Here is a 12,012-nt window from a genome sequence, read left to right on the forward strand (position 1 = left end):
TATAGCTTCATTCTATATGATATATACACACTTACCCAGGTATTCATAACTGCTCGTTGGCTCGGCCCCCCAACCGCAGTGGCCGATGGAACCCGAAGACCGGAGAACCCCAAAGCTGACGAGAGGATCAAATAATGAGGTGCTACATGGCATAGCCATGGGTACGAGCTGGGGCCGTCGAGTACCGCGATCCTATGGCTGGCGGCAAGATGGTAGAGTCATCCTCGAAAGCGGGCATGGACATTTCTTTTGTCGGGGATCCACGTGGTCTCATTGATTCAAAGATGCAGTAGGTAGTAGGTATCCGGACACTTTGGTAATTGTCGATACAGCTGCTCTGGCATTTGTTCTAACGCCGAACAGACAATTGCGCATACAATGTTTCGCTCATCTAGGCGCTGACCTGATTGGCGTGGTTATATTGATAGCCAAGGAGCATAGGTGTCAAAACTCGTGGGTGTCGGGAACCCCGCACAGGGTCGGTCCTCGAGAGCCGACCAGAGCTATATCCATGCGCAGAACATACCGGACCAATCAGAAACCAACGCACGGCTCGTGTGTGTCTAGATGAATCTGGACCGCTACGCGAAGCATCAGCGAGAGAGCGCGAGCTTCTTGGCTGGTTGCCAATGATACCTTGGAGGCAAGATACTGACTTGGATGTACGGAATAGTCGGAATAAGACGACGACGAGATAACAGGGCAAGAAAGAGGGAGAGAGGGGAAGAGCACTTTACGTACACAATGGAATCAAATTATAGCTTATGTAATTATATATATATACTAAGTATACTGCGCATTGCGTGATACGCAAGCCTGTTTCAACCACTCTATTCTGACCTGTGCAGCCTTCAACCCCGTTTAAAATTTGCGTGGCTGTGTCCAGTACCTCATCCGGAGACGATTGGCTTGTGACCGAGACACACGAAGGATGGTAGTGGTGTAGCCAGGCAAGGCCCGATCAGCATAGTAGGAGGAGGAGCAAGGAGCGTAGGTATGAACGGGAACCCCCCCGCCGGAGACCACGTCGGAGACTGCATATTGCCGACAGGAAGCTCCACGGAACTGGGTGACGGGGAATGAGTAATCATAGGCTCGCACACAGCGAGCATCAACATGACGGATGGAGATAAGTAGATATGGACCGCATGGGGGGTCGGTGATTTGATTTTTCTACCTTCTATAACGAGCACGAAGGCGCGCAGGAGCATACTCGCATACCGCTCTTGTCGGCTTTAAGCAAGCTGGATCAGAAAAGTAAAACTGGCTGACATCAAAATACCCACCGCGACCCGTTTGACCAAGGCCCCCCTCCCCAATCAACCGACACTTCCGGCCTGGCCTTCCCGCTTCTTCGCCTGAGTTGTCTCTCTCGGCGGTACAAGTTACAACCAAGGCAGACGACCCCCTCGACCAGCACAGGGTTGATTGTTGAAAGCAAAAGTCTCTCGAGTACAGTACACGTACGGCTGATCCGAAGGACCCGGGCAGGCATAAGTACGAGACACGACGACCTCAGGCCTCAGGGACTGGAGCCGACAGAACTTCGCAGGAAGTATAACACGACTGACTGGCCGACATCTCTGTCGTCTAGCCTATCTGGTTACATCATTGCTACAACACCCAAGCTACTACTATCTGGCATCCCGGGCGATCTGTTGGTAAAATCTGAAGAAAGACCGAAGCCAATCGCCCTAGGTAGTGACGTGAAGCAGGCCAGAGTGGGGCGTGAGTAAGCTCCCCACCCCGAGAACCAGCATCTACAGCGATTATCGATCCCACTTGCTCACAAAGCAAGCCCGACCGGGCCAGAGACGGCCGGGCCAGCGAGCCACAGCACCACCCAGCACCACCCAGCACCACAGCACAACACGCAGGAGCTGGGACCAGAGAGCTAAGAAGCTAAGACAACCTTGCCTGGAACGAAGGACGGGACCCAATACCAGGACCCAGCACCCAGCACCCAGCACCCAGCACCAGGACCAAAGACCAAGAGCTTGCTCTTGCTTGCTCCTCCGACGAACGAAAACCTCCAATCATCCCAAGTTTGTCCACTGCCTCACTGCCGGTCACAAACACGCTCTTACACACATTTTCTCTCAGTCATAACTTCTCACCAGCCCGTCACTCCTGATCCCCATTCCACCTTTTCTCACTGCACGGTTTCCTCGCACACGTCGACGACATGGACGGCTCTGCTGGCAAAGAGTAAGTCGAGAGGACCCCGCCAAACCCCGCTATTTCATCATGAAGGTGGCAGATGCGAGTGGCATCGACAGCAACAATCTGGCACCGCATCGCCCGCCTGCTGACAATGCTCCCCCAATTGCGCGTGCCTGTGCTGACTGAGTCTGTGACAGCTCCTTGGAGCTCAAGGACAACACGGTCATCGTGGTCCTGGGCGCTTCCGGAGATCTCGCCAAGAAGAAGACAGTGAGTACCTCTGCGGCTTCTGCTTAACCTCTGCAAGCAAAGTGCTAACACTGCATAGTTCCCGGCTCTCTTCGGTCTTGTAAGCCCTCTGCCAAATCACCGCCATAATGGCCTCGGGCCATACGGAACCCCCTTCTAACGCTTTTCCAGTACCGCAATCAATTCCTCCCCAAGGACATCCAGATCATCGGATATGCCCGGACAGAGATGCCCCACGACGAGTTCATCAAGAGAGTCAAGTCGTACATCAAGACCCCTACGAAGGATCTCGAGCAGCAGCTGGAGGACTTCTGCAGCATCTGCACATATGTTTCGGGACAGTACGATAAGGACGAGTCCTTCAACAACCTCGACAAGCACCTGCAGACCATTGAGAAGGGCAAGCCCCACAACCACCGCCTGTTTTACATGGCCCTGCCTCCAAGCGTGTTCACCATTGTCTCTCAGCACCTGAAGAGATGCTGCTACCCTAAGAATGGCAGCGCTCGCGTCATTGTACGTTCTGCTGTGCTGGCGAGCTCCCCCAGCATGTGGCCATGGCTAATATTAGTGCACTGCAGGTCGAGAAGCCATTTGGAAAGGACCTCAACAGCTCTCGCGAATTGCAGAAGTCCCTCGAGCCCGACTGGAAGGAGGATGAGCTGTTCCGAATCGATCATTATCTGGGCAAGGAGATGGTGAAGAACATCCTGATCCTGCGTTTTGGTAACCTGTTTTTCGGCGCCACCTGGAACCGACAGCACATCGACAATATCCAAATCACATTCAAGGAGCCTTTCGGCACCGAGGGCCGTGGCGGATACTTCGACGAGTTCGGCATCATTCGCGATGTCCAGCAGAACCATCTGCTTCAGGTGTTGACCCTGCTGGCTATGGAGCGACCCATCAGTTTCTCCAGCGAAGACATCCGAGACGAGAAGGTCCGAGTTCTCCGAGCCATGCCGGCCATTGAGCCCAAGAATGTCATTATTGGACAATATGGCAGGTCACTCGATGGGAGCAAGCCGTCGTACAAGGAGGACAAGACCGTACCCCAGGATTCGCGATGCCCGACCTTCTGCGCTCTCGTTGCGTACATTAAGAACGAGAGATGGGATGGCGTGCCTTTCATCATGAAGGCAGGCAAGGCTTTGAACGAGCAGAAGACGGAGATCCGCATCCAGTTCAAGGATGTGACCAGCGGAATCTTCAAGGACATTCCGCGCAACGAGCTCGTGATGCGGATCCAGCCTAACGAGAGTGTTTACATTAAGATGAACTCCAAGCTGCCCGGTCTTAGCATGCAGACAGTTGTGACGGAGCTTGATCTGACATACCGACGCCGATTCTCGGACCTCAAGATCCCCGAGGCGTACGAGTCTCTTATTCTCGACTGCCTGAAGGGAGACCACTCCAACTTTGTGCGCGACGACGAGCTGGATGCCAGCTGGAGAATCTTCACGCCGCTGTTGAATTATTTGGATGACAACAAGGAGATCATCCCCATGGAGTACCCATACGGATCAAGAGGACCCGCGGTTCTTGACGATTTCACTGCATCCTACGGCTACAAGTTCAGCGATGCTGCTGGCTACCAATGGCCCACGACGTCGGCCGCGCCTCCCAACAGGCTGTAATTGCCGGCATACGACTTGGGCGAGCGGGGGACAAGGCAGTGAGGTTGGTGGTCGTCGGTTTCTTCAACACTTTAACCAGGCAGGCGCTAAGCAGATGAAACGGGAACGGAGTAATCAAGGTTTATTTAGAGAGAGATATATAGTCTAGGAAAGCAACATCGTCATTGCTGGGCCAGTGTTTGAATTGTTGATGGTGATGCACGGTGAATATGTCTGGAGGACACAGCAGCACAGACCGGGGTTGGCGGCTGAGAAAAGGGCGGGTTCTGCTTCTTCTATTCTTTCTGGAATGTTTCCTTCTTGAGCATTGTGTACCGCTTCGAACATGAAACTTGAGGAACTAGCCGATTGAACAACATGGATGTCAACGAGGTTGCATACCTAACCTACCTACGTTTACCGCAAGTGTGCGCAATTTCCCTGGAGTGTCAAGTGCCTAAGCTAGCCGGGCTACGGACTGATAGTTGCGCCGCACGAACCCTGGTCTTACAAGGCTTCTTCCGGTAGGCCGTTCGTGCAATGGTCAATCACCCCGGATCGAGGTGCGTTACAACGACATTGCTACTTCTTATTTCCTAAAGAGGACACAGCCGAACCCGAGAGTCCAGTATTGTGTTACAAGAGATGCAATACTTGCAGTGAGCTGATGGGCCCATGATGCGCACGGAATCTGAATCGGAGGCGGCTTATAGGCCGACATGTACATGTAGGTGCAATGTAGCGTCATGGAGTCATACCCATGGCCCTCGTAGTAGCATGCGAATACGCGTTGAGGTTCGCAGAAGTCTTGGCAACTGTCTGGCTGGAAATAGCGTATACATACGTCTGTTCGCCGGGCCATAACACAAACATCCCTTCGCTCTCCAGGCACCTACATAAGGTACTTGAAACGATAACCTTAAATACCAATTGCGAGCCGCAAAAGGATCTCCAATTCATCATCGAAGCAAGAAAAAAAAAAAGAAGAAAAAAAGCAAAACCCTTCTGTCCTGCCTTCGATTAACTCGGCACCGTCTAGTCTTGGTTCTCGCTGATCATGACTTGATCCTTTGAGGCGTGGCATTTGAAAGTCTACCTGGACTGCCCAGGGTATCTTGCACCCCCACCTACTCGAACCTCCCTAAGATCTAGTAAGGAGGCAGGTAACACACGATGGAGTCGAATATAGCCGAGCCGGACGTCGCTCGCTCGGGGAGGGCTGCGGAAAAGACAAAAACACCAATGGAAACGACAAGTTTGACCAATGAAGAGAAGGCCACCCAGGACGCCAAGTTGAAACCAGAAAGAGAAGCCAAGTTCAACGACTACATCGTGAGCCCCCACGTCTTATACTTGCTCTTTGTTGTTGTTGTTATTGAGATAGACGAGAACTAACACGTTTGCCAGCGTATATTTACCTATGCAAGGAAATGGGACTTCCCATTGATGGTCATGGGTGCATTGGCAGCCATCGGCACCGGTGTCACGATGCCGTTAATGAACGTCATCTTTGGTACTGTTTCACCCCAGCCTGGATGGACTATGCTGTCTGCAGGTGGTTTTGCTAATGCGGAGCAATAGGAAGACTTGTTGGCAGCTTCAATAGCTATTTCACACCCGGTGCAGCTCAGTCTCGATCCGATTTTGAAAAGATCGTCAACAAACAAGCGTGAGTTCTATTCTGGATGGAGCATGTCGGAAATGAAATGATGGGAGCTGACATACTGCAAAGCCTTTATATCTTTGGTCTCTTCATCGCTCGATGGGGGCTTCACTATATAAGCAAGGTAAGGCGCGGTTGAAGATCAAGCATTCCAGCAAAGGGGGCCTAGTATGCTGACGGCTATATCAGTTCTCGGTCCGTATGATAGGGATTCGCATGTCAGCTGCCATTCGCCTACACTATCTGAGATGCCTGTTTGGTCAGACCATCCACGTTCTCGACTCGATGACACCTGGCGCAGCAGCCGGCACCATCACGACCACTGCCAACTCGCTGCAGCTGGGCATCAGCGAGAAGCTGAGCACCTTTATCGAGTTCATGTCCACCATTGTCGCCTCCCTCATCGTTGCATTCATAACGAACTGGGCGGTCACGCTCGTGACGGCTTCCGTCGTGTTGTTTATTTTATTGACCGTCGCCATCCTGCTGCCCTTCATCATCAAGGCCCAGTCCCGGCAGACCGAGGCCGAGACTCAGTCGAGCGCCATTGCCAGCGAAGCCTTCGGCAGCATACGGATGATCGCCGCCTGCGGCGCCGAGACGCGCATGGCGAAGCGCTTCGACGTGTGGGCCGACGCGGCCAAGCGGCACGGCCGCCGCATGTCGCCGCTGCTGGCGGCGCAGTTCGGCTTCGTCTTCTTCGGCATGTACGCCGGGTTCGCCATCGCGTTCTGGTACGGCACCAAGTCCTTCGCCGAGGGCCGCCTCGGCGGCGTCGGGGACATCGTGACGGTCGTGTTCTCCGTCCTCATGATGACCATCGCGCTCGAGCGGGTCTCGACGCCGCTGGTGGCCATCTCCAAGGCCATGGTGGCGGCGTGCCAGTTCTTCGTCGTCATTGACGCGCCGAAGCCACAGCGCGGCGACCGGAGGGGTCCGGACGTCTCGGCCGCCTCCGACATCGAGTTCAAGGGTGTCGATTTCGCGTATCCGAGCCGGCCCCACGTCAAGGTCTTGGATGGGCTTGATCTGAAGATCGAGGCTGGCAAGCTCACGGCCATTGTAGGGCCATCGGGGTCTGGAAAGAGCACCGTGGTCGGCCTGGTTGAGAAATGGTATTCTTTGCGCGATCAACATATCATTGCGAGGGCCGTCGAGCCCAAGAAGGAGGATGCCGAGAAGAAAAAGAAGGAGGATGCCGAGAAGAAAAATAAGGAGGAGAAAGAGAAGAAAAACGGCGAAAAGGACGGGGAAGGAGCAAGCTTGCCTTCATCGTTGGCGGAGAATGCGGAAGACGCTGGCCCCCCTGTCGAACTGAAAGGTTCCATCTCGACTGCGGGTTGCGAGCTCGATCAAATCGACACAAACTGGTGGCGGTCTCAAATTGGCCTGGTGCAGCAGGAGCCATTCCTCTTCAACGATACCATATACAATAATGTTGGATATGGTTTGATCGGGTCTCCCCTGGATGGCCAGAGTGAGGAGCGCAAAAGCGAGCTCATCATCGAGGCGTGCAAGGAGTCCTTTGCGGACGAGTTCATCGACCGGCTACCGGATGGATACAACACCATCGTCGGCGATGGCGGAGCGAAACTTTCTGGAGGCCAGCGCCAGCGGATCAGCATTGCGAGAGCCGTCATCAAGAAGCCCCAGGTTCTGATCCTCGACGAGGCAACGTCCGCCATTGACGTGAGGGGCGAACGCATTGTCCAGGCGGCCCTAGACAGGGTCTCGCAGGGGCGTACCACCATTACCATTGCCCACAGACTGTCGACTATTAAGAAAGCCGACACGATCGTGGTTCTGCAAAAGGGGAGGGTCGTGGAGCAGGGCACGCATGACGGTCTACTCAAGAACGAAAAGGGCGTATACTACGGGCTGGTGCGCGCGCAGCAGCTTTCCCTGGGTGATCCCACCGACTCGAGCGAGTCGGATGAGCCCGAAGGAGAAGACCTCGCGGAAATCCTCAGCCGAGAGAAGAGCGCCGCTTCCGTTGATCCCAGTTATGTTCAGCATGTCCCCGGGTACAAGCCGCAGGGGTTCATCGGGAGCTTCGGACGCCTGCTTTACGAGCAGCGCAGCCGCATCCCCCCTGTACATCATCGCGGTCATCGTCTCCATGTGCACGGCGGTGGCCTCGCCCCTGCAGGCCTACCTGTTCGCCAAGATCATCGTGGTCTTCCAGTACGTCCTCGACATGGACAAGTTCCTCTCGGAGAGCAGGTTCTGGTCCCTCATGTGGACGGTGCTCGCCATCGGCGTCGGCTTCTTCAACTTCTTGCTGTTCTTCATCACGACGTGGCTCGCGGCGCACATCTCGTCGACGTACCGCAAGCAATACTTTGAGAACCTCCTCTACCAGAAGATCGCCTTCTTCGACGGCGAGGACAACTCGACGGGCACGCTGACCGCGCGCGTCGGCAGCGACCCGAAGCAGCTCGAGGAGATGCTGGGGGTCAACATGGCCATGGTGTTCAATTCTGTCTTTATGGTCATCGGTTGCCTGGTCATTTCGTACGCGTACGGCTGGAAGCTGGCGCTCGTGGCCATGTTTGTCACGATGCCGCTGGGGATCGCGGCGGGCTACTTCCGGCTGCGGTACGAGCTCGAGTTCGAGAAGATGAATGCGGCCGTGTTCGCCGAGAGCTCCAAGTTTGCGGCCGAGGCTATTGGTGCGTTCCGGACCGTGGCTTCCATGACGCTGGAGGAGACGATCACGACCCGATACGATAAGTTGCTCAATGGCCATGTCGCAAAGGCGTACAAGAAGGCGAGGTGGTCGACCTTGATTTTCGCTCTGTCGGATAGCTTGGGCTTGGGCTGCTCTGCCTTGATATTCTGGTACGGCGGGCACCTGCTTGCCTCTCGAGAGTACCAGGCTGTCAACTTCTTCGTCTGCTACATGGCTGCGATACAGGGCGGGGAGGGCGCTGGCCAGGGCTTCAGTTTCGGACCCAACGCTGCGCAGGCATCGGCTGCCGCCAACCGGATCCTGAGCATCCGACACACGCAAGAAGCAGACGCTCATGGAGTTGCACCCGCTGGTACGGAGAAGTCGAGGAGCATCCCCGACACCGAGGGCGGCGTCAAGATCGAGCTGAGGGACGTCTACTTCAAGTATCCAACCCGCAACGTGTCCATCTTCAAGGGGCTCAACATCACCATCGAGAAGGGCCAGTTCGCCGCGCTGGTCGGCGCTTCGGGCTGCGGTAAAACCTCCATCGTCTCCATCCTCGAGCGCTTCTACGACCCCGAGCGCGGCCAGGTCCTGGCCAACGGCGTCGACATTGCCAGCCTCAACATCTACGAGTACCGCAAGCACCTGTCGCTGGTGGCCCAGGAACCCAACATCTTCCAAGGCACGCTGCGCGAGAACATCCTCTTGGGCGTCGACGCCGACGCCGTCACCGACTCGGCCCTGCACGCCGCCTGCCGCGACGCCAGCATCCACGACTTCATCGCCTCGCTTCCCGACGGCTACAACACCGAGGTCGGCAGCAAGGGCGTCTCGCTCTCGGGCGGGCAGAAGCAGCGCCTCAGCATCGCGCGCGCGCTCATCCGCCGCCCGGACGTCCTGCTGCTCGACGAGGCCACCAGCAGCCTCGACTCGGAGAGCGAGAAGCTCGTCCAGCGCGCCTTTGAGCGCGCCGCCTCGGGCCGCACCATGATCGTCGTCGCGCACCGCCTCGCGACGGTCCAGAACGCCGACGTCATCTTCGTCCTGGGCGAGGGCAAGGTGCTCGAGCAGGGAAATCATGCGGAGTTGTTGCGGAAGAAGGGGGTTTATTGGAATATGGTGAGTACAACAGTCCCCCCTTTTCTCTAGGTTTTCTCATGCATCTCTCCACGTATTGTTGCCTTCCCAACTTGCGACCACGGTGACCTCGTTGGTAACGTAGCTGACATTCTACTTTGCAGTGCCAAAGCCAAGCTCTTGATCGATAAAACCGGGTCAGGCTGTAGATATACCAACAAACCTAACAAATCTTTTTGGATATTACCAACGGGGATACAGTTACCGAGTTACGGAATTTTTTCTTTTTACGGTTGGAGGGACGGACGGACGCATGTAACTGCTGGAAAGCGATACCCTACTTTGCTTGTCGTTTTGTATATCATTTCTTTTTGTTGCCACTTCTCCTATCCAACGGACCTACATCGGCGGGTCTTGCCACTGTTGCCTCTCGACGGGCTTCAATCGGCGCAATTTTCCACTTGGATGAACATCATTACTTAAATGTTATAATTATTATCGAACTGTATCTGCCCCCAGCGGCGAGATCCTGAAAAGGGGTACCGAGCGATAGAAATGTGGCGAGTGATAGATTGCAGATGGACATTTACCATGGATATCGTGGCTGATTCAGATGTAATACGCTCGTCAGCCGTAATCATTCGTGATATTTGTGTGATGGTATATGTCTATATGTAGTGATATAGTCTCCCTTCCACTTAGATCAAATACCTGAACCCCTTGCGCATCCTCAGTGCCTCGTCCTCGCTCTCGATAATCTCCTGCTGCGTAGCGGCGTCCTGGTGCGTGGCAGCACCGGACCGCTCGGCAAGCTCGAGGCGGGCGTTGAGGCGGCCGAGGATGAGGCGGAAGCCGAAGCAGCCGGCAATGGTGAGGCCGAACATGGCGGTGACGATGCCGTAGCTCTTGCGGTAGCCGTTATCGGACAGCGACCAGACATAGGAGCCCGCGATGTTGCCGAGTTGCGAGAAGGCGTTGATGAAGGCCAGGGCGACGGCGCGCTTGGCCGGTGGGCGCGGGAACGACGAGCTGATCCACGAGTAGAAGACGATGAAGCCGGCGTACGACGACGCCTGCAGGAAGAGGGCGATGTAGCGCGCCACCACGTTGTTGGTCGACATGCTGATGATGAAGCCGACGAGGCCGCCGCAGATGGGGCCGGTGATGTGCCAGAACTGGGTTACGGTCAGCACTCTCCGTGGGACAGGTAAAATAGTCAGGGTAGGCTTACCTTCTCGCCGGTGCTATCGGAGTGATGCGCAACGAACAATGAGACGATACATGAGAAGACCCATGGAGGAGCGCTCATAAGAAGGGTCGGCACATAGCTGTAGCCAAGTGTCTTGGTAAGAGTCGGCTTTACACATGGTTAGTATGTTATGCACAGACGGTTATCGGTCGAAGCAACAGGTGGTTAGCACTTACGAAGAAGGCGTTGAACGAGAGGCCCACGACGTAGGCAGTGAAGGTTAGACTCATGAGGTACATCTTGTAGTCCTTCAGCGCCATGAAGAGACCGCCAAAGGCACCCTGGCCCTCGGCGTCCACGTCCTTCTCGCCCACGTCCTCGATCATGCGGAGCTGGGCGATATCAAGCTCTTCGGCCGTGAAGCCGCGGGTGTTGTGCGGGAGATCTGGCAGAACAAACCCGGCGGTGATGGCGACCAGCATGGTAACAGCCCCTGGAAAAGGACGGAGTCAGTCAAGGCTGTCATGTAATCGAAACCCATAGTTATTGATGCGAAGACTCTTAAATATTGCGACACACATACCTTCGATCCAGAAGAGCCATCGCCATGCGGCGTGTCCCAGTGTACCCTCCATGTTTGACAGTACACCGGCACCGACAAGCGCCGAGAAGGCATTGGAAATGAGATTTCCGCAGAAGAGGATGGCATTACGTGTCGTCAGCTCTTTGCGCGTATACCATTTCGACAGAATCATCAAAGCTCCGGGGAGGAAAGCAGCCTATATGCCGCTAGCGGTTAGCACTTTACCCGGTGTCTTTCTCAACGCGGCCCTCTCAAAGTTGACCGTGCCAGAAAAAGTGCGCGTGGGTCGATGGCAAGACGTACCTCGACGAAACCCAGGAAGAACCGAATCACCACCATGTCGGTGAAGTTGTTGGCAACTCCGGACAGAGTCGAAATCAGCCCCCACAGGAGCATGACGGCGGATAGATACAAGGACGGCCGCGAAATGCGGTTGATGAACATGTTGCTCGGCACTTGCATCAGAATGTAACCGACATACAAGATGGACAGACAAGTCGAGTATTGCGCATCGTCCAGTTTGAGATCGTCCTGCAGACCCTTGAGCCGCGCGGCCGCGATGTTGTTCCGGTCCAGGTAGTTCATGATGTAGATGATGACGAACAGGCCGCAGCGGGCGTCGAGCTTGCGCTTGAGCGACTTCTCGACGCGCACCCGATGGGCCGGGTCCATCATGCGGGCGTGGGCGAAGGGCAGGTTGGGGTCCACGACGGGCATCTGCTCCAGCTGCTCCTCCCTCCGCTTGTGGCTCGGGTCGGGCAGCGGGACAGCCCGAGAGATCTCATCGTCCGCCAT

The 12,012-nt window shown here is 55.4% G+C and overlaps 3 protein-coding genes across 3 annotated transcripts; 2 read left to right on the forward strand and 1 right to left on the reverse strand.

The window, feature by feature from the left end:
* Nucleotides 1-2,185: 2,185 nt before the first annotated feature.
* PG986_006753 (glucose-6-phosphate 1-dehydrogenase) lies at nucleotides 2,186-4,049 on the forward strand (the record flags this gene model as incomplete). The annotated part of the gene is made up of 5 exons (XM_066842975.1): nucleotides 2,186-2,208; nucleotides 2,361-2,433; nucleotides 2,492-2,512; nucleotides 2,584-2,928; nucleotides 2,994-4,049. The coding sequence occupies 5 exons, from the start codon at nucleotides 2,186-2,188 to the stop codon at nucleotides 4,047-4,049; spliced, it is 1,518 nt and encodes a 505-aa protein (XP_066699087.1).
* A 1,152-nt stretch (nucleotides 4,050-5,201) lies between these two features.
* PG986_006754 (ABC transporter BEA3) lies at nucleotides 5,202-9,517 on the forward strand (the record flags this gene model as incomplete). Its single annotated transcript, XM_066842976.1, has 6 exons — nucleotides 5,202-5,360; nucleotides 5,436-5,541; nucleotides 5,610-5,697; nucleotides 5,761-5,815; nucleotides 5,881-7,715; nucleotides 7,768-9,517. The coding sequence occupies 6 exons, from the start codon at nucleotides 5,202-5,204 to the stop codon at nucleotides 9,515-9,517; spliced, it is 3,993 nt and encodes a 1,330-aa protein (XP_066699088.1).
* A 626-nt stretch (nucleotides 9,518-10,143) lies between these two features.
* On the reverse strand, nucleotides 10,144-12,012 carry PG986_006755 (MFS general substrate transporter; the record flags this gene model as incomplete). The annotated part of the gene is made up of 5 exons (XM_066842977.1): nucleotides 10,144-10,620; nucleotides 10,677-10,802; nucleotides 10,871-11,127; nucleotides 11,218-11,413; nucleotides 11,521-12,012. 5 exons carry the CDS (start codon nucleotides 12,010-12,012, stop codon nucleotides 10,144-10,146), a joined length of 1,548 nt encoding a protein of 515 aa, XP_066699089.1.

The sequence above is a fragment of the Apiospora aurea genome, assembly GCF_038362705.1.
Source record: "Apiospora aurea strain CBS 24483 chromosome Unknown utg000005l_segment0_segment0, whole genome shotgun sequence".
NCBI classification, from domain to species: domain Eukaryota; kingdom Fungi; phylum Ascomycota; class Sordariomycetes; order Amphisphaeriales; family Apiosporaceae; genus Apiospora; species Apiospora aurea.